Source organism: Acytostelium subglobosum (assembly GCF_000787575.1).
Source record: "Acytostelium subglobosum LB1 DNA, scaffold: scaffold17, whole genome shotgun sequence".
In the NCBI taxonomy this organism is placed as follows: domain Eukaryota; phylum Evosea; class Eumycetozoa; order Acytosteliales; family Acytosteliaceae; genus Acytostelium; species Acytostelium subglobosum.
The window spans coordinates 108,495-129,764 of record NW_012236516.1 but is presented as its reverse complement, the minus strand read 5'-3'; the positions used below and the strand labels follow the sequence as shown (position 1 = coordinate 129,764).

The 21,270-nt window shown below is 47.7% G+C and overlaps 9 protein-coding genes across 9 annotated transcripts; 1 reads left to right on the top strand and 8 right to left on the bottom strand.

Moving 5' to 3' along the window:
• Positions 1 to 177: 177 nt before the first annotated feature.
• Positions 178 to 642, top strand: SAMD00019534_080660 (hypothetical protein; the record flags this gene model as incomplete). The annotated part of the gene is made up of 1 exon (XM_012896526.1): positions 178 to 642. One exon carries the CDS (start codon positions 178 to 180, stop codon positions 640 to 642), a length of 465 nt encoding a protein of 154 aa, XP_012751980.1.
• Positions 643 to 764: 122 nt separating this feature from the next.
• On the bottom strand, positions 765 to 1,193 carry SAMD00019534_080650 (hypothetical protein; the record flags this gene model as incomplete). The annotated part of the gene is made up of 1 exon (XM_012896525.1): positions 765 to 1,193. The coding sequence occupies one exon, from the start codon at positions 1,191 to 1,193 to the stop codon at positions 765 to 767; it is 429 nt and encodes a 142-aa protein (XP_012751979.1).
• Positions 1,194 to 1,404: 211 nt separating this feature from the next.
• On the bottom strand, positions 1,405 to 1,983 carry SAMD00019534_080640 (hypothetical protein; the record flags this gene model as incomplete). Its single annotated transcript, XM_012896524.1, has 2 exons — positions 1,405 to 1,706; positions 1,818 to 1,983. 2 exons carry the CDS (start codon positions 1,981 to 1,983, stop codon positions 1,405 to 1,407), a joined length of 468 nt encoding a protein of 155 aa, XP_012751978.1.
• A 688-nt stretch (positions 1,984 to 2,671) lies between these two features.
• On the bottom strand, positions 2,672 to 2,977 carry SAMD00019534_080630 (hypothetical protein; the record flags this gene model as incomplete). Its single annotated transcript, XM_012896523.1, has 1 exon — positions 2,672 to 2,977. The coding sequence occupies one exon, from the start codon at positions 2,975 to 2,977 to the stop codon at positions 2,672 to 2,674; it is 306 nt and encodes a 101-aa protein (XP_012751977.1).
• A 498-nt stretch (positions 2,978 to 3,475) lies between these two features.
• Positions 3,476 to 4,760, bottom strand: SAMD00019534_080620 (hypothetical protein; the record flags this gene model as incomplete). The annotated part of the gene is made up of 2 exons (XM_012896522.1): positions 3,476 to 4,573; positions 4,647 to 4,760. 2 exons carry the CDS (start codon positions 4,758 to 4,760, stop codon positions 3,476 to 3,478), a joined length of 1,212 nt encoding a protein of 403 aa, XP_012751976.1.
• A 532-nt stretch (positions 4,761 to 5,292) lies between these two features.
• Positions 5,293 to 13,888, bottom strand: SAMD00019534_080610 (hypothetical protein; the record flags this gene model as incomplete). Its single annotated transcript, XM_012896521.1, has 4 exons — positions 5,293 to 5,315; positions 5,368 to 9,790; positions 9,860 to 13,663; positions 13,754 to 13,888. 4 exons carry the CDS (start codon positions 13,886 to 13,888, stop codon positions 5,293 to 5,295), a joined length of 8,385 nt encoding a protein of 2,794 aa, XP_012751975.1.
• A 413-nt stretch (positions 13,889 to 14,301) lies between these two features.
• Positions 14,302 to 16,097, bottom strand: SAMD00019534_080600 (hypothetical protein; the record flags this gene model as incomplete). Its single annotated transcript, XM_012896520.1, has 2 exons — positions 14,302 to 14,368; positions 14,467 to 16,097. 2 exons carry the CDS (start codon positions 16,095 to 16,097, stop codon positions 14,302 to 14,304), a joined length of 1,698 nt encoding a protein of 565 aa, XP_012751974.1.
• A 968-nt stretch (positions 16,098 to 17,065) lies between these two features.
• SAMD00019534_080590 (hypothetical protein) lies at positions 17,066 to 18,684 on the bottom strand (the record flags this gene model as incomplete). Its single annotated transcript, XM_012896519.1, has 2 exons — positions 17,066 to 17,128; positions 17,197 to 18,684. The coding sequence occupies 2 exons, from the start codon at positions 18,682 to 18,684 to the stop codon at positions 17,066 to 17,068; spliced, it is 1,551 nt and encodes a 516-aa protein (XP_012751973.1).
• Positions 18,685 to 19,346: 662 nt separating this feature from the next.
• SAMD00019534_080580 (hypothetical protein) lies at positions 19,347 to 21,260 on the bottom strand (the record flags this gene model as incomplete). The annotated part of the gene is made up of 2 exons (XM_012896518.1): positions 19,347 to 21,055; positions 21,125 to 21,260. 2 exons carry the CDS (start codon positions 21,258 to 21,260, stop codon positions 19,347 to 19,349), a joined length of 1,845 nt encoding a protein of 614 aa, XP_012751972.1.
• Between the last annotated feature and the right edge of the window lie 10 nt (positions 21,261 to 21,270).

Below are 21,270 nucleotides of genomic sequence, written 5' to 3'. Positions count from 1 at the left end.
AGCCAAGGCATCGAATGGACCATCAAAGGTGAGCACAGAGCATTCAGACCAAGCGAGCACAACTATTATACTCACTACGACCTCACCTTTGCCCAGGAGCTAGGCCTCACATTCAACCTCATCAGCGACGGCAATCACAACGCGCTACTCTACCCAACTGGCAGAGTCAATGGCAACATGCTGTTCGGCAAGTTCATCGATCAGGTACTAGAGTGGAAGAAAGCAGGAGTGCCACGCGCCAAGGAGCTCTATCAACGTCTCTGGGGCGCTCTCTCCAAGTACAACAAGTCCAAAGAGTATGTCAACATCAAGGCAGAGAAGAATGTTGTCATCGACAAGGCGCTCGGTATTACTGACGTATACTTCAAGGCCAGTCTCCCAGAGAATCACTCGATCGATGCGATGAACATCACTCACAATGGCAACGTCATGGTCAAGTCAATCAACAACCTCGACACGTTCGACACGCCATTCGCTCGCATCATGCCATTCATCATCTCTCGTGGTCGCAAGATGATTGGAACGATAATAAAGGATGACATTGCCAACATCAAACGTGTGCACACCGATGGATTCGTCTCGACCAAGCCCTGGACTGTCAAGGTTGGACCAGGTGACTGGTCGTCTCATCATTTATTGTAGTCCCAGCGCAATGATTGATCGGGTTGAGAAGATGGCGTTGATCATGTGAGGCTTGACCGGATCGATCAAATCTGGAACACCTGCTCAAAGTGGGCATGCCATTGAAAGATGGCTTCATTGTGTCAGCTGATATCGCCACAATCACTAGCTGCCGTACTGCTAGTGCTGCTGAAGCTGGTGCTCGAACTGCTACTACTTGCGTTGCTGGATGGTGTGCCAGCGCTTGGTAGATTGACAACAGTTGGTGGTGATGTTGCTGTACATTGAGATGGTGTCGTTGTTTGTGATGATGTTGTTGATGGTGATGTTGTTGTTGGAAAGGTGTATGGAGTCCGACATCTGTATCCATATTGACGGCCGACCATCGTTGGGAACACAGCCAGCGGCCGATCTTCTCCAGCAAAGCCAGCCTTTGTCGTCCCAGAGCCAGCATCAATGACCAACACCAGAGGTTGGTATGGCTCGTCTACAATGTCTCTGTTGCTGTTGCTGTTGTTGCAGTCGCTGTTGCTGCAGTTGTCGCGATCTATGCTGGTCGTGGATAGGAGCATGTGACACCAAGCCTGTTAGCATCGTACATCTACAAGATGGCGTTGATCCGACTGACCTGCTCTCCATACCTTCATCCTGGTCCATTGCTTGAGCTCAGAGTGAGCGTGATGCGACTAAGTAAGATTGATCAATGTTGGTGTCGGTTGGTGATGTATATCTTGAGCATATCTGATCATCGATTGCAAAATGAATGGCAACGGCTCTGCTGCCTCAGCGATGATGCAACGACATGGCGTCGATGGCAGTCGAGAGATGGTCGACGGCGTACATCCTCGGGTTGTCAAACTCCTTGCGCATCAGTACACATCTGATTCGCAGCAGCATCTGGTTGAACTGCTCGACCTTGATGTCCACATGCTCTGTCTGCCACCTGAAGCGCACATTCGATATGTTGCACTCAATTGCTATCTCGTTGTACCTCATCAAGTAGGGGACGAGCGCATCGATCAGTATCGGTTCGAGATACCTCAGCAATGCATGGCAAACGTCCACGCTATGATGAAAGAGCAGCTCTATGTTGTTGTCGACACAGAGATGTGAGTCGAGGTGGGTCGAGGAGGCGAGTTATCGTTAGTCCTTGTTGTCGAGCTGAGGAGTACTCCTCGTCTCTGGGCCACACATACTGAGATTGTTGGATAGGAAGGGAGAGCGCTGGTAGCCAATGTTGTCCATCACGTTGTAGTACGAGGTGAAGAGCAAGAGACTCGTGCGCAGATTGGGTACCAGTGTTGGATCGACTGATGTGAGATGTCCGAGCAGAATGTCATCTGGTATTGGCCAGCTCAGCATTGACTCTAATGAATCGACATAGTCGTGATGCTCTGTTTGTGTATGTGTATTCGTATATGTATGAGTAGACATGATGAGACGGATTCGCGAATGGTAAAATAGGTTCGTTTTCAGGGCAGTGTTAGCTCGACTAGGCACCCGTGTCCACTCTCATTGATGATTGGTGGTCAAGTAGATGCTGGTCGACCTGGTCTACCAGGAGACGAGCTTCGACCAATAATAACAACCAGCTGCCACCGCAGCAGCATGCATGTACCAGCTAAGCTACTACTAGCTACCATTATTAATACAGGCGTGCATGTGCACATCTCTTAAGAGAAGATGTTGCCAGACGACCCGTAGACAGCCTTGATCTTCATGATGGCGTTGTAGAGGGCGGCGGTACGGTAGTCGGTGTTCTTCTCCATGGCGGTCTTTCTGGTCTCGGCACAGGCGTTGGTCATGGTGTCGTCCAGACCGGAGCGCACAATGTCGATCTCGTCGGCGCCATAGATGACCAGGTTGCGCTCGGTCTCGCTCAGCTTCTTGTTGACGGTGGACTCGACAAACTCTGGGATTGGTCACAAGTAAGATATGGTGAATAATGTTGTGAGTATGATGATGTAAGTGATTTATTTGGGTGTGGACACCGGTGTCTGCGCCTGGCTGGACCGCATCCTGATCTATCTGGAAACTAGAGCAGATGTCTTCATTCCTTTTTGGCAACTTGGGCCACCTGGCTGTTGAACATATTCTCAGGCTTACAAAGATCGTTGTAGAGCTTGGTGACCTCGTTGACTGGCACAGTAAACTGCTTGGGTTTGTTATCATCGCCCTCGGCCTTGACATTCATCTTGTTACGAAATATGGTGGCCTCTCTCTTGTATGCTTCTGTCTTTCTGTCGAGGTCGACACCAATATTGTATGGGCTATAGTTATCATAGCCCAATGTATCCAAGTAATACTTCTCCTTGAACAGGTTGAACAGTAGTTCCGAGATTGGTACGTTCTTCATGATGTTGGTTAGACGTGCATAGACACAGTGAGTGTAGCTCATGAAGAAGCGACACAGTTCCCTTAGATCACATATTTTGAGGACGTCGACTGTCTTCTTCTTTGTAGGCACAGTGTTGAACACGGCCACTGGAAATCTGAGATCTGCCAGCTCCGGCTTCTGGGGGTTCTCGCCTCTTGGCCAAGCTGAGGAGATGATCGCCCTCTGCTCTTCCCATTGCTTGGTCGTATGACTTTGCAAATAGAAGAGGATTCCAGCTCCTCGCCTCCCAGTTCTCCATGGTTTACGAAATGTGCGACCAAGGTGACTATGATATCACCGAGGTCGATAGACTATTTTGGAGAGTAGGTGGTTTATTCTCGACAATTGACCTATACTTATTGACACCATATACATCTAGATGTCCCCATTCGAAAAGAGACCCAATGAGTCTCTAGGCGATCCCTGGATCGCAACCGGCATCAAAATGAGACACGCTTTCCAGCACTTCAACTATGTCTACGACGAACCAAGGTTGGCTATCTTTGAGGAGAAGCTTAAGAGCGAACTGGTCGTGTAGAAGTAGCCGTGGATGTGGACGGGCAGGTTGGTAGTCATCGTGCCAATGGGAAGGTAGCAGAACAGTCGGCCACGGAAGTTGGGGTCGTGCTTCAAGGGTGTGGCAATACCAGCAGTTGGTATCAACTTGGTCGTCTTCATTGATTTGTGATTGATAATATCGTGGATCGTCGGTGAGTAGTGATAACCGAGCGTGATCAACCACTTGGACGAGGACACCAAGCCGCTCTCAAAGTCATGGGACCTCACACCAAGTGGATAATGGACCACGGGAAACCCAGACCAGTTCTGTTGTCCAAGGTGATGGCGGAACTGTTCCAAAGTATCCTGTCCTCGTATGATCTTGGAGATGTTGGACAAGAAGTCCTTGATCGTGTTTATCTTGGCGGTCATGTCACCTGCCTGCTCCGCCTCGGTCTCAAACACTTTGATGCCGTCGACAATCAATGTCATCTTCCTCACATTACGCAGGAATAGTATGGAGTATGGTCCCATGGCAATGAACCTCTGGAATAGTTCCTTGACATCTTCTACGGTCTTGGCCACACCAATCTGGCTGTCATCAGTCCTGAGTGGCAGACGGATCATCGTACCATTGAATACCTTCTCATCCTTCTTGCAACCATGAACCCTGAATGGCTCAAACTGATCGTCAAGGCTCGTGAGGTATTCGTAGCGTTGGCTGTATCCATTGCCATCGGCGCATGGCGGGTAGTACTTTCCGAGTACATCTGGCATGTAGAACGTCTGGCCAGAGACAATCTGGGGACAATCGGTCAAATGATATACACTGTTGAAGCCACGTCCAAACTTGCCAACTGCATTGACATCCTTCTGTTTTGAACCAGTTCCATTCAGTGATATGCCCTTCCAATCCTTCTCCTTGAACACCGAGTCATTGATGATCACCAACGACGGTACTTGAAGAGGTGATGGGTCTCTACCTCCATGCTTAGGATGTCTGATCAATGAGTTAACTCCATAACTATTACTATCAAGTATGAATGTTATCTCTTTGCTGTTGGCATCATCAGCATTCTACATTTTATGTTTGATTGATTGAGTTAGTGTGGTGTGATGGTATGGTGGTATGATTTCGGTCACTACATACTTGAAGTATCTCTGGTAAGATAGTGGAGTCATTGTATTCCATCATCTGATTCCTGATGGTGGACCATATTGGTTCATGGGTGACCAACACATCAGAGTCTGGTGGTGTGTCCATCTTGTTATATGTTTGATTGATTGATTGATTAATGAGCAGTTGTAATAATAATTGTGATTGAGTGATTGATTGATTGAAAGATGAATGAATGAGTATAGTTGAGATGATTGAAGCATGATGGTCATGGTAGTGTTCGGTAGGACCATCAAAAGGAACTCAGTCTGCATGACAATGTGAACCAGATGATTGGTCAGCTGACTAGATCTTGGCATAAGAAACGGTGAACTTGCGATGAGTTTTCTGGATAATGGGGCGCGACGGTTTTGCTTGGGCATCACTCACACACTGTTGGTCCTGATCACTTCCATCCATTTTCCATCACACAAACATGCGTGCACCCTGACCATCAATCAATCATATGGTTGATGTACCTACCTAAAGAGAGAGAAGAGCACAGAGTTGTTTATTTAGTTACAGTTGTTGTGTTAGTCCTCACTCTAGAGTGATTCTACTAAACCTTGAGTGATTTGATGTGCTTGCCTAGCGATAGAGACCACTTGATCCATTTGTGACTTGTCCAATTGTACAGGTTTCATTCGCTCGGGATGCACAGAGCTGAGATAGAGTTGATCCAACCATAGTATATCTGGAATGGTACTAATCTTACAATCATCAATCGATGTCAATAGACTGTAGATCGAGTTGGAGTCCTCTTTGAATGTTGGCTGGGCACCTGCCGGGGTCCTACTGTAAAGGATGGCCTTGAGACACTTGATCACGACCTGATGCGACATGAGTCCAATCGATGATATATACAACTGATCCATCTCCTCCAACTCCGTTGTCGCCAACACTAAGTAGACAAATGCCTTCTCCACGTTGCTCAACTCCTCCACTTTGTCCTCTTCTTCGTCTTTGTCGCCACTCTCCTCCTTGACTGGTGCGACGTCCTGTATGCTCAACTGACCAAAGCTGATTAGATCTATGGGGTTGACGTGATGACGGATGTCCACCTTCTTGCTGGCGATGATCTCGGCCGCCATCGACTTGATGGCGTTGCCCTGATGGCTGTCTGAGCAATGGCTTTGAAGTCGCAACATGATGGTGTCCATCGTGTGTCTTGGGACGCCTGCGTATATGATCTCTCGCAGGAAGCGACAAACCTGATCCATGCGATCGGCATAGTCAATGTATGTTGGTGTGACCTTGTACAAATTGAACGAGGGCACCAAGTGTTGGCCAATGCGGTACACCTTGAACTCTTCAAAGTAGGACAGCTCATAGTCGAGTGGGCCAACGACCACTGGTGTGTACTTGGATTCAGGTCCCAAGACGAGTAACGCGGTCTCGCCTGGGGTAAATGAGTTGAGCGGGTCGAGGACGTAGTTCTGGCCGTCGTTGGTGTAGTGGATGCCGTGGACACCTGCGTGTGGGTTGGCTTCCTCTTTCGTGAGGCTGACCTCGTCCATCTGTAGATTGAATGACTCCATCATGATGGAGATGACGTTCTTCAGGTTGACATTGATGTTGAACAACAGATTGATGGAGTACTCCTCAATGTTGAAATATGTCTTAGTGATCTGCGTGAAGATGATAAGGTAGGTGCTGGGGTCGATGTCCTTGCTGATCGTGAGTATGTTGTTAGCGCGATCATAGATGTACTTGGAGCCAAGGGGGTGAAGCGTGACATCGGTGCGGCCACACATGAACTTGGAGTGGACGATGGCCAGTTGGACACGGATTGTTGACAGTGCAGTGACCAGCTGTTCAATGTCCTTCTTGTTGAAGCGGCTGCGCGATGTCTCGAGAATGGAGCGGCAACACTTGATGGCCAGGGGGTTGCGCAGACGATCGTTGAGCGCCGAGATTTGGTTGGTGGGCGGCAGGATCTTTGAGTTGACAGTGTCCAAACGCTCTGTCACCACCTCGCTCACATCATGCAAGTTGTCAGCAATGTACGAGATGGTCTGCAGATCGCGATGAATGAGTGGCAACTTGTCCATATCGAGTCTCCTGACAATCTTGCTCATTTCAGAGTCGGCAGGTTCGAACTTGAACACATCATCCCTGGGTAGAAGCTTGCTCCTGTTGGTCACTAGGAATGGCATTCTGTCGAACGTCACGTAGAATTTTACGATGAGCTTGACGATGGACTTGACCAGAATCTCTGACAACTGCGTGTCACCAGCTATCCTGGAGAGCAAGTGGTCCACATCTGTGACCTTTATCTTGGAGATGGCGCCGATGCGCTTCAATGTCTCCAAGTTATAGTGGGAGTTGAATGAGAAGAAGTAGGGCGGAAAGTCATCCGAGGCCGAGATGGTTGCATTTGTGATCGGAATGAACAGGGATGATTTTGGCAAGGGCAGTTTGAGGCCCGCGGGGATGGGAATATCCCACTTGGGGCCTCTGTTCATGGCTTCGGCTGCATTGCGAATGTACTTGATCGTTTCTTCCTTGTGGATGGCATTTAGTCCCACCTTCCAGGTTGTCTCGGCCAGGGTAAGACAGTTGAAGAAGTGTCTGGCAATGTCTGTTGACTCGGGTGGCTTGTCGCTGAGTGGTGTAGCGCGGATATGTTTGACTGTGAAGCACAACTCGGCATATTTGTCATTCACACTGCCCTTGAGTGTAGACAGCAGTGGCATGGGGAGCGCGCCGTCTATCTTGCACTCCTTGCATGGCACGATGTACATGTTGGAGTACTTTGGGTTGTCCAGAAGGTTGCGTACCTCGAGTTGCATCAACAGGTACTTTGCGCGCTTGACCAACTTGCCCTTGTTGTCTTCGTTGCTGTTGTTGGCGTTGATCGAGAGGAATTCGCGTGATACCAATGCGCACTGATCCAACAAGTCGTTCGCGTCCAATGTTCGCTTGAGCTTCATACGCGACCAAAAGTCGTTCCACTTGTCATGGCTGAGTTCGTGGGGCGGGAAGGCCAATCCAGCACGGAATGGCTCCAGCTCCTCGCAGTTGGGGTCAAACAACTCGGCAGCCATCTTGAGGACAAATGGTTTGGGGCCGTGTGGCGTGAGGATGGGGATAAGGCGGCGCTTGGTTAAATTGATCTTCTCGGCCATGGGCAGAGTGTGATAGACATCGATGAACTGGTCAAGGATCGCGAGCACTTCTTCAAAGGTCTTGGTGTCGAGTGTGTTGATCACATGCTTGACGATCCACTCACCCTTGCTCATGTTGCAAACGTTGAGTCGATCGCCAAGCATTCCGACCACACGCATTAGCTCGCGTGACTGCTGCTCACACACAAACATGTTGCCGTCAGGGTACATCTCGACGAATTCTCGATTGTACAGGATCTTGAGATCTTGGCCGTTACCATGGGGAGCATTACGGAACTCTATCTTAGCCAGTGTTCCATTCTCCAGCAACAGGATGTTCAGGCCGACCAATTGCGCGGGGTCAATCATGAGCAGGGGAATGAGGTAGTTGAAGACATGGATGGCCGAGGGAGGGTCTTTGATTGGAGTGACTGTGAAGAAGTCGCGCACGCATGCGGGACCAAGCTGCTGGCCATTGACAAAGTATGTGAGATGGCTGGGGATGTGCAGCACCTCGGCCTTGTACAGCGAGAGGATGTTGGCGATCTCCAGCTGTCTGGGGTCGTTCTCCTCGCGCTCAGTGATCACGATCGACTTGCGTCCGCAGACAGACCACGACGTGCTACCAACTCCAACTTTGACGTACAGTTGTTTGTTGCTCGCCTCCGACTTGAATTTGTTGATGATACGCATCACGGACTTGTCGGCGGAACCTGCGTTGGGGAACAGAGAGTAGAATCGCTTGACATCATTGAGAGAGCCTGTGAAGTGGCGTCTGGCTTCCATCATCAGATTGACGTACATGGGCGCGATGATGTCCTCATACAGCACAATGTTCCACAGCGTGGGCATGTTCTCTGGTCTGACATGAGGTGGTAGCTTTAGGAACGACTCGTTGCCAAACGTTCCATTGTCCTCGATCGAGGATCGCGCTGAGTTAGTCTCGAAGTAGCCATCTATGTGCACGGGCAGTCCAGTGTCGATAGACATGGGTAGCGTGGAGAATGCTTTGCCCTTGAACGTCTTGTCAGTGTCAAGAGGCAGCGCGACACCTCCGAGTGGCAGACGCTTCTTGGCGCCGGCAACATGTCCAATCGTGTTGAGCGATTGCTTGAACAGTTCGGTGGCCATATCACCTCCAACACGACGGCCCACCAGCCAGCGATGAGTGTCGAGGTTGCCCGTCTCAGGACTCTCGATCATGTACTCCCTCATCTGAATGATGTCTGTGGGCTCTGGAGCATTGTTGCGGCTCTGTTCGATCCTGTGCAGACAGCCCTTGAGCACTGACGGGTCATCCTTGTCCATGCGCGTGATTGAGTGTACCAACTTGCACTCGCCGTCGGCCATTCGATGGAAGTTGATGCGCTTGATGTAGGGAAGGAACAACATGCAGTTCTCGACGCTGTTGATGAACTCTTTGAACAGTTTCTCACGGTCGTCGATGGTCCACTCTGCGAACGAGTATTGCTCGTCAACCTCGCGTCTCATTGGCAGACGGAAGAGCGTGCCGTTGAATGGACGCACGAGGTCCAGGCCAAACTTCTGGTAGGGGAGTAGGGGCTCAAGGATCATCTCGTCGATAAAGGCACGGTTGATGAACGAGAACTTCTTGCCGCGCTTGCTGTCCATGTAGTTCTCAAAGTGGTTCTGGTGCACGTCAAAGAAGTAGATAGAGTCGTTGGTGACCAGCGAGGGGATGTCCGTGATGTTGAACACCGAGTTGAAGCCGTAGCCAAAGCGGCCAATCGATGAGTTGTCCTTGGTCTTCTTGGACTGGCCCACGCTCTGGATGTTCTTGATGTCCTTCTCTGTCATTGACTTGTTGTTGATGAATGTGATTGATGGGCCCAATATATCAAAGAACTTCTTTGGATAGTGTTGTTTGAACTGCTCTGGAATCTTTCCAGTATGATCATTCAAGTCCAACACAATGTCCATCACAGTCGCTTCCGAGTCGTCTGCATTCTGTATCATCTCGCCCATTAATGAACTTGGATTGTAACCATCCTTCAACAAATTTTTGATCGTCTACAGTTCGTTTGATTGATTGATTGATTAGTATGTGATCTCATTGTTGGGCAGTGTTTGGGTACATACAGAGTCGAGGCCCACCTCTTGTCCAAAGCCACTGTCGGTTAGGCCTTGGTGGAGTAGCTCGCGGTCGGTAATCACACCTAGGTTCTTGCCAACGTTGAATGAGATGTCATCGCTGATCTTGTGGAATCCATTCCTCATGAGTCCCACGGTGAGGTTGTCACTTCCACGACAGATCAACACCTCATTCTTTGGATAGAGTATGTTGTCCGTGCCTGGTATCTCCACGTCCACGGTCTTGTTCTCCTTCTCTCCAACGAAACGTAGAATCTCCAGCACCACCTTCAGCTTGTCCTCTGGCAATGGCTGGAGATGATGCTCACGCTCCATCTTGGAGACGACGAGCAAGTAGCGCTTGGTGTCATAGGTGTCGGGGATGTCAAACAGCTTGAACAGAGGACGGTGATGCGACGCCAAGAAGGTGGGTATCTCAAAGAGGTAGGGTGTAAAGTCGCGATCGCTCTTGAAGGCGACAGAGTCTGCGCTGATGAATTGCTGTCCTGTCCAGACCCACTTGAACTGTGCGAGCCAAGACTTGAGCTTGGGCGTCGTGGCAATGTGTTGACGTATCTCTGTGTATATTATATCGACTATCTTCATTATGATTGAGGGGTCTACGGGTGCGGCGAGTGCTGTCACCTGCTTGGCAATGTTGCGCAGGTTGTCCAAGATCATTTGGAGAGATGGCTTGGCAAACAACAGTCTCTGCATGTTGTCGGGCATGTCCACATTGCCAATGTCTGCGATGTGTGCTCTGGTGAAGCAGAGGTAGGAGTCTAACGGACGATGGCACATGCTTGGCATGACGTAGGTTGCATCACTTTTGAATGGACTGAGTCCAACATACTCATCTTGGTTGTCCAGCTGTGCCACTCTGACCCAAGTCACATTCTGAAGGTGACGACTAAAGACCGAGTCGGGGTAGTCGTGCGCGCCGGACGTGGCAAGCAAAGCGATGAACTGGTCAAAGAGCTGATCGTTCTGAGTGGTTGCGATCTGAATTGTGATGTCCTGAAGTCTCTGGACGTCCAGGTTGGTCATGGCTGAGAGCAGGTACCATGGGTATGAGTAGTCGATGTGTGAGAGCTCCTCGCTGATGAGGAGGTGGCCAAGGTTGGCCTGCATCAATATAGATGTATGTGCGCTGTGCACAAACATGTTGGAGGGCGCATTGAATGGCTGAGTGACACATTGAGTCGGGACGAACTTGATCGTCTTTAACTTTGTGATGTTGTAGTCCTTGAGGTTGAGTAGCATCAGCTTTATGGCCTTGAGTTGAAGTGGCGTGGCAAAGTCTGTGATGTTGGGCAGTACATGCGCCTGATTGAACGTGGCGAACAACATTGGCGCAGTGTCTTGTGGCAGGAACTCGAGATCTGTCGAGTTGATCTTGATGTAGAGTGTGGCAAGGTGTTGAGTGTACTCGCCCAGCTCGGTGGACAGCGAGCATGGGTTGCCCGCAAGCGTAGCGTATGTTTTCTGCGTTTTGTTTGGATACACTTCAAACAGTGGCAGCGCGGCAAACAGCTGGCGGTACTGTGTAGAAAGAGAGTTGCCGAAGAAGGTGGAGCTAACCAAGAAGTTCTTCAGCAGGCTCTCCTTGTTGGGGTAGTTCGATGCGCTGAACTTTGTCGCCTTGAGCTCGGTCAGCAACACAGCCACTGTGTTGTGATTCTTGAGAGGTTCGTCCAGCAGCGCATTCTTGTCGAGTATTGGGAAGTTGAGCTCGGTCAACAGAGGGCGCACAGTGTTGACGTGCGACTCTGTGATTGTGTTGAGCAGCCCGGGATGATTGAGCGCGTACCACTTGCCCATGTTGCTGGCGGGGAAGATGGGCAGGTCGTACAGCTTGTCAAAGTGCAACCTAAACTGGAGGTCCTCGCCAAAGTACTGCCAGAGAGTGTCGAGGTCCAGGTTTGGCAGGGGGTCCGACTCAGTCACCGCGAGCCCGTCGAAGAATGATGTACTGAGCAGATTGAGGAATGTGATGTAGGTGATGGACTCGAGCTTGTAGTGTTCGCTGAGTGATTGGGGCAGTGTTAAGCCCAAGTCCTGCAGACATAGTTTGGAGAGGATCGCGTGGGCGAGCACAGGCGACAAGACTTTGATGACGCGCTCGTTGCTCGTCGTGTGTAGCACGCTCTCTTTGTTCAGAGCGACCACATCGCCATTGACGTTCTGGAACAGGGGCACGTCATTCAACAGGCCCTTGTTGATGATCTGCTCGTCCAACATATAGAGCATCAGCTCCTTGTTATACTTCTTGATTGGCAACATGGTCAACAGTTTGCACAGCTTCTCCCTGGTCACATACTTGAGATGATTGCTAAACTCTTGATACTTCTCGAGAGTGTGCAACAGCTCATCGGGCAGCAGCGCACATGGAATGTTCCTGTCGCGCAGAACCTGGACCACGCACTGAGGCAGACCGTTGAGCAGATGGAAGGCGGACAGACGGTCGTGATGTCCTTGATTGAACTCATTGTCAAACAACGGCGACTCGAGGATCATGGCCAGTGTTGCTGGCTTGACCTTGTCCTCGATCTTGACCACCTTGCTGTGTTTGGCCGGGAAGTAGGAGTAGAGCGAGCGCTCTGGTTGCAGGCTCTTGAGCTCTACCAGGTTCAGGTGGTAGAGGTGGGGTATGATCTGATTGAGAATGACTGTGTTCCACTGCACGAGCTGGTAGGACGAGTCGGTCGGGTCGAGGTCCGACAGGTTGATCTCGGTACGCGAACTCGTCGTGTAGAAGTAGCCGTGGAGATGCACGGGCAGGTTGGTCGACATGGTGCCGATGGGCAGGTAGCAGAAGGGTCGGCCCATGAAGTTGGCGTCGTCTTGTACCAAAGGCGCGGCGATACCACCTGTGGGTATCAGCTTCTTGTCGCGCATCGACCTGTGCTGTATGATGTTGTTGATGTCTTTGGATGCGCGATAGCCCTGTGTGATCAACCATTCATTCGACGTTGATGAGCCGGTCCTCGTGTCAGTCGATGTCACGCCCAGCCTGTAGTGCAGTACTGGATAGCTTGTCTGGTTCGCCAACAGTTCTCTGAACATATCCAATCGAAGCTTGCGCTTGTCGACAGAGGCAGGTATCTGCTCCTCGATCGTTCGCAAGTAGTCCTTTAGCATCTTGATCTTTGGCGCACGCTCCATTACTGATGAGTCATCGATCACTGTGTTGAATATCTCCTTGCCGTCGATCTTGAGCGACAAGCGTCGCAGGTTGTGTAGGAAGAGCAGTGAGTGTGGCGCCTGCTTGACGAATCGCTCAAACAACGTCTTGATGCCAGCCACTGTGGTCGCCTCCTCTTTGATCTTGCCTGACGAGCCTCTGAGCGCCAGACGAATGATTGTGCCGTTGTGTGACTTGGCGCCCTTCTGACAGCCGAGCGCCTGGAATGGCGCGAACTGATCGTCGCACCGTGTGAGCGACTCGTAGTCGATGAAGTAGCCGTTGGTGCCGGCCTCGGACATGGGGAAGAACTGACCGAGCACGTCGGGGAAGTAGACGCGATCGCCCGAGACGATGGCGGGGCAGTCGGTGATGTGATAGACAGAGTTGAAGCCCACGCCAAACTTGCCGACAGAGTTGACATCCTTCTGTTTGGAGCCTGTACCGATCTTTGAAATGCCCTTCCAATCCTTCTCCTTGAACAACGAGTTGTTTACAATCGACAACGATGGACCTTGCAAAGGTGTAGGGTCTCTCCTTGCCTTCAAGTCTTTAAACAACTTATCATTCTTATAAGTACCAGTATCAAGTACGAATGATACCTCTGTCGCACCTGCATCATCAGAGTTCTGTTTGTTTCATTCGTTCATTCGTTCATTCGTTCGTTCGTTTGATTGTTAGTGTGAGTCACAATCACGATTGAATGAATGATGTCATACCTGTAGTTGTTCAGCTAAGATTGTAGAGTCGGTATACTCAACCAAGAGGTTCTTTATTGTCTTGTGTATCTCTTCATGAGTGAACAATACATCGCCCACTGGATTATATGTTCGCGGTTTATCCGCTGCTGACATTATTAATCAGTACGAATGAGTATGTATATATATATATAACTAACTAATGTATATTTGTATGAATGTATAACAATGTATGAATGAATGAATCAACGATGGCTCGTTCTCTGCCTTTGTGTTCGCGAACCCTTTGCAACCGCCCACGCTACTTTTTGTTCGCGCAACCTGCAATGTTAAGTTGCCTGTCAGCCAACCAATCAATCATCAATCAATCAACTAAGGACTCAGAGATCACATGCCCTCAATGCTTGCAAATTGATGGAGAACTTGTGGAAAAGCCCATTGACATGTTTATTGATGCGATCGATCGATCAACTAGTCGATCAATGAGCGAGCAATCCAAACTCTCTAATATATTGTTCATATACCAATGGTGTCATATATATATGAGTATGTTGTGACATCTTGTAGAACTACCTATTGAGTTGATGTTGTTGTGTGGCCTGAATAGTTGGACGACGCTGTATCCTGATCTGTTTCCTTTGTTTCGTTTGATCAGATTGATAGTTGGTGCCTTTATGAAGGGTTCACCTTTGAAGTGATTGTCCTCTACCAAGCTATCCAATACAACTTTATACATATTGAAGTTGTTGATGGCAGCATATGTCTCCAACACTTTCTCAATGAACAACTTGTCTCGTTTGCGATAGCTTGGCACTCGCGACCATATGAACCTAGCCTTCTCGTCATCCAGATAAGAGTCCATATTGAAATAGCCAATCACATCAGATGCCAGGAGCATGTTGGCGACGGCAGGCAAACCATCAAAGTCAAATCGAGCGAGGTGTTGAGGCAAGGCAAGGTGTGCCGCTAACATGTTACCATGTCCAAAGTTGGCCAATGAATGAAAGACTTGATTCTCAATCTCTCGAGTTGTGAGTGTCTTGCATTTATCAAGTAAGAATTGATTGATACGTGCATTGTCCACGCCATACTTGGTCGCCATTGCCAAACATCCTTTGTCCACAGACTTGTACAGGCTGAGCATCAAGTCGTAGTCGCCTAAATATATCGCTGCTTCCTCAAACAGTTGACTTGGGAACATTTTGTTTGGTTTGTCAGTGTGATGGCCATGCTTGATAATCAGAAGGATCATGCTGGCACTCATTCTCGCCTCGGAGGTCATTGTCCTGATGTACAATTGGCCAGGTTTGATCGACCCCAACAACACATCAAGGGTGTCGTCTGAGCATTTGCATAGTGTCTCTGTGCGTATCTCAAAGAGATGGGGCGCAGTACCAACGCCAATGAGCCTCTTTATGCCTTCAATGTAGTTGTCCTCCAGGACGATGCTGAGCGTTTGATTGACAGACTTGATTGGAGGCGCGGTCCAGTTTGGGTGTTTGCTCAGACGACCAATCACATCCATTCGTCGAGACTTGATCGCGCTGGTATAGATGCCCATCAGCAAGCACATGACCCTGTCCTTGTTGAGTAGTTTGTCTACCAAGCCCAACCAATCACGGTCTGATGACATGTCGATAGAGCTAACCGACCACTTTCGAGGAAGCAATGGTATGAGTGTGTCCATGATGTACAGAGCGCAGTCGATGTGTCCTCGAGACAGTGCACCTTGCAACAAAGTTTGATCAAAGATTGGGACAGACCCTGGCAGTGACTTGTACTCGGCCATCAAATGCTTGACACTCTTCATGAAGGACAAGGCCACGTCGCCACCATTCACTTCAACAAGTCCATTGAACAAAGGTGTCCGATTGGCGAGTGTTCCAATAGTCTTGAGCGTATGGATGTTCATTGGTTGTTTGACGCGAGTGATTGATTGCTGTTGTCCTGGTACCATATGCTCTGCCACCTTGATGATCAACATGTACAACTCATGTTTGAGTGAGAAGTTCTTGATGTTTGTAGAGGTGATATCGTGCACGATAGATGAGCCAACATACTCCTCAAACGCTTTGATAATGTTTGATTGATGCTTGTTGAACAGTGGCACATCAATGGGCTGTTCAATACCAAAGTATACCAATGATTGAAAGGTGGGAGTAGTCGGATAGTGTCGTGCAGCCACCTTGATGAACAGGTCAAAGTCATTGTGAATAGCCAATGCGGACAACATCATTGATTTGACAAAGACAGGGTATAGTGCCTCGGTTGGGAAGTCGTTCAGAGTCTGGAGCATCAACAGGCTGAACTTGAATGATCTTGTAGTGGGGCCAAGTGCATAAGTGAGCAACTCCCTGCTCACCATGTTCGGATCACTACCATCATTCACTCGTCTCATTCTCTCGATGATATAAGTAACCAACTCCACATTGTTATTCTCCAATGCTACTTTGAACGAGTCATTAATCGTATTCTTACTACTGTCACTATATAGATTTGTGATCATATGATCAAAGTTATGTTTGAATCTATTGTTATCTCTACTTATAATGCAATGCCATAATGAGGATACATTGCGACCAACAAATACATCCTTGAAGCCAAGTCTACAATGTATCAATGACACACATCTAAACAACTCTGATCTAATGTATGAGTTATTGATCAATCTCCTCAACAATGTCATCACCGTCATCATTATTATTATCTTTGATCATATTATATTTATATGTATCTCTATATTCATCACAACTGGCAAAGTAAATTGGAAAAGAGAAGAAACCAAGGGAAAGCGAAGGTGTCAGATCTGATCAAATCACAAATATCTAGATTCGTCTTTTCGAGTTTTAGTTTCCAAGTTACTTCCATGTCTTTGAAATTTAATCTAACCAAATATACCAATCTGGGATAATTGATTGCTGATATTGAAGTAGTTATTAGTCCAATTGGACTAATTCCATTGCGCAATTCTTTCAAAAATATTGTTTATTATTATGGGTCAATCAATCAAACACTCCAATGTTGATGAGTGATCGACAGTGTTGATGCCATTGTATTGGTGTCAATGGTATTAGAAACCGATGGTAATGGTTTGATGATGTTGACTCTGTTATGGACATAACAGGTTGGAATAACTTCATAATCGATATGATAGACTTGAATAAACATGGTTTGGTATTCGCATCAATTATACTTGATTTAGGTGCATTGATGAATGGTTGTTTGAAAAAGGATTGATCACTATCTTTTACCAATGAATCCAATACAACATTGTATAGATCAATATTGTTGACACCAGCTTTGGATGCCAATACCTTCAAAATGAACTGTTTGTCAAGTCTGTGCTTGATGTCCAATCGAGACCAGATGTACTCCAATACCACCTTGTCCAATCGACTTACATCCCATGAAATGGTCTCGGTTACTATGTTGCTGCCATGTGATGTGCTTAGCGGATCATATACCTCCAGGTTGAACATGCGAAGGACATCCGATGCCAAGACCATGCCCGCGACCGCATGTTTACCATTCATGTCAAGGCGAGCCATATGTTGTGGAAGTGATAGGAGTAGTTCAATCTTGTTACCATGTCCAAAGTTGAGCAGAGAGTATATGATGAGGTCTTCAAATGAATTTTCGCCTTTGTTCCAATCAGTATTATTCAAAAGATATTGTATAATATCTGCATTATCTGCGCCATTCTTGCAAATAGTTGTCACATATATTTGATTATGATCTTGTATGAGATTGAGCATGAGCTCATATTCGCCAAGTAATGCTGCCTGTATGCCCAGTGCACTTTGGAAGGACTTGCCACATATATTATGCTGTCCACGTTCAATGACCTTGAGAATGTCGCAGGCTGGCCACTCAACTCCAGCTATGTGTGTGTCGATTGACAATTGACAACTGGATGGAAGTGACTCCAAGAGGCCGACTAGCATGTCTGGCGTAAACTGATAGAGATCAAACAGGTTGACCTCAAATATGTAGTCTGGCGGTGCTTGTCGCATGATTGATTTGATGGCTGGCATGAACTCTTCGTCCAACGCGGCAACCAGTGCATCTTGAATGTTGATTGTTTGTGATGGATTGAGTTCCATCAGTTGCTCGAGATGTTCAATCACATCCATTCGCTTCGAATGAATGGCACTGATGTAGAGTTGATTGAAGTTGCACGATACCTTGTTATGGCTAAGCAGTAGGTCGATTAATGTTGGCCAATTATGTGATTGATCATCTTTTGGTGACTTTTCCAACATGTTCACGTTAGTCAACACCTGCCACTTGGGTGCCAGGTTCCATCTTTTATCGGCAATAGGTTTATCTTCTTGTGGAAGAAGATGTGTGAATGTGTCCAGGATGAAGATCGCGCACTCGTAGTGGCCATTGGTCAACGCAGACTGAATCAGGTATTGATTAAAGAGTGGCGCACTAGTTGGCGATGCCATGTAGTCAGCCACAAGATGCTTGACACGCATCATGAATGTGATGTCACCACCAGCAGCCAATCGATTGAACAACATTGGTCGTTGGATGGATGAGAGTGTCTTGAGCATGTCAATGGTCATCGGCTGAGCGATAGGTGTGAGCGAGACAGTGTCCTTAACATGTGGAGCGACCACATGTACCAGGTCAAACAATCTATTCTTGAGCGCAAACAACATAATCTGTTGTGCCGTCACATCAGTGCCACGCGAGGGAAGTGAGCTGAGGTGTAGCCTAATGTCATTGATGACGCGTGTCTGGTGTATGGCGAACACTGGAATGGGATCGGCAAGGCTAACTAGTAGGTAGTGTTCAATGTTTGGACGGTTGATACGTGAGTGTCTTTGGGCCACTTTGATGCAGAGGTCAATGTCCTCGTGGATGGTCAGCGCAGACTTCATCATTGAATGAATGATCGAGGGGTACAAGGAGTCGACTGGAAGATCGTAGAGTGTCTGGATCATCGCTCGACTTAGTTTAATGTATATATCAAACTGAGCGAATGAACACAATGACTTGCACACCTCCATAATCGACTGTCTACTATTAACATGTCTCATTCGTTTGATGATGTATGTCACCAGTTCAACATTCCCAAGTTCCATTGCGAGTTTGAATGAGTTATTGATGGCACTATATCAATTGATTGATTGATTGATTGAGAGAGTGAGTGATTGAGTGATCATGGCGGAATGATTCCAATGGTCCTGGCTTGAATGATCCAGTGTGATTGAGTGTGGTGGAATGATTCCGAAAAGAGGGGAACATACTCGTTGGGTCTGTTTAGTGATTGGTTGTAGGAGGTGATCAATCGTTCAAAGTGTTTGATGAACCTGGCGTTATCTCGAGAGTGTATACAATGCCAGAGTGAGCAGATATCACGCCCTCTGAATAAATCCTTCACCTGTCTTTTGTGTATCCATGACACATTCTTAAACAACTCTGATCTGATGTAAGTGTTGTTCAACAACATCTTCATCAATGACATCAGTTGTACTTCATTACTCTTTGTATCCATCACTAATCCATGGATTGTACAATATCTATCTATCTTAATTTCGCTTCGCTGTTGATCGAAGTGGCATCAGATTTTAAAAGGTGTGAGAAAGTTCGTTTCGTTTTCCAATCACTTTATTATCACACCAAGATTGGTCAGATGTGATTGGTATTGTTGGTACTCGGTTGGAGTCAATGGTATAATGAGGTGACGGTATGGCCATGTGTCGATTGTGTTGTTGAGTGGATTGAACAACTGAATGATTGAGTGGACTGACTTGTATCGTCTATATTCGTTCAATCGTTCGCCAATCACTTTGACACTAGGTGCCCTTATGAATGGCTCACCGCCAAGATCAAAATGATTGTCCTCCACCAATCCATTCAATACAACTTGATACATAATGATGTTGTTGGCGCCTGCATTGGAAGACAACAAGTCTAAGATGAACTTTTGATCTCTCTTATGTCTAGTCTCAACGTGCGACCAAATGAACTCTATCACCTCTCGTCTCAATCGACTGACATCTGCCTGGAATGCCATCGGAAAGTATCCAGTGTTATAGACTTGTTTCGGAATGAGATTGACAAAGTGCCTCACGTCCGATGCCAATAACATGTTTGGTACAGCACGCTGATTGAAGTCTGATCGATCAGATCGTCGGAGGTGAGGAGCTGATGTCAACAATGCAGATGCCTTGTTGCCCAGTCCAAAGTTGACCAGAGAGAATGCCAGGTGGTCATCGTAAGAGGTGGGATGTAGCTCCCCAGCCAGTAGGCGGACGATGTCTCCGTTGTCCACACCACACATACAGACATCAGTCAAGACGTTGAAGTTCCAACATACCATTTTGGTATCTTGATCGCCCAATACTGCAGCACTCTTGAATATAGTCTGGTTGATTGATTTGCTTGCCAAGTGATGACCATACTTGATCAATATCCTAATTGTGACTGCTGACAGTAGTACATCAATGTTTCGTCTGATGAATAGACGGGCAGGGGGGATAGCGGCCAGCAACATGTCTTGTGTGTCTGTTGGACAACTCGCAAGGAGGTCCAAACGGATGTCTTCAAACTCGTATTCACTCGGACGATTGTGAATGATTGCCTTGATACCTTCAACATAGTTCTCTTCTATCGCAGTGTTGAGAGCCTTGAAGAGGTTCACATTGTGTCTTGGCTTGGACTTGATCAATTCCTCCAGTCTATCGATCACATCCATTCTACGCGCCTTGATCGCGTCGACATACACCTCGGTGAACTCACACAGTACCATATCATTGCTGAGCAGTGTGTTGATCAGTTGTAACCAGTCTGTGTCACCTTGATCATCACCCATGTTGACTGATGTAACTATCCACTTGAACTGAAGATTCCTGTTCTTGCTGTAGGTTGTGGCGTCGACTGGTGGCAGAGGAAGGTACTTGGTGAAGGTGTCCAGGATGAAGTGCGCGCATTTGACATGTCCGCCAGACAGGGCACACTGCAGAAGGTGTTGATCATAGAGTGGACGATTATCTCGCGAGTCCAAGTAATCGGATACCAAATGTTCGACATCAACAATGTGCTGCATGAATGTTGTGTCGCCACCAGCAGCAAGTAGATTGAAAGGCATTACAATGTTGGATGCAAGTATCTTTAGAGTATCCACATTCAATGCTTCGGGATTGGGTGTTGATGTTAATGTTGGTCGTTTGACTTGTCTGAGCTCCCATGGGTCAGTTGGGTCGACATCATTGACGAGCTGTAGATGATTGGCAAGTTTCAACAACAAGTCAAAGAGTCGATGTCTGATTGCAAAGTTGACCATGATCAAAGGCATGTCACCAAGATTCTCTGGTTGTAAAGCAATGTATTCGTCGAGATCATTGATGATTCGTGATTGATGTCTTGCGAACAACATACTGTCCACATTCAAGTTGTTTATACATGTGTATTGCATTATAACAGGACGAGATGGTTCGAATCGTTTGGCCACCTCAATGCACAGATCGAAGTCATCAAGGTCCACTAGGGCTGACCTCTTCATAGAGACGAGCATACTTTGATCC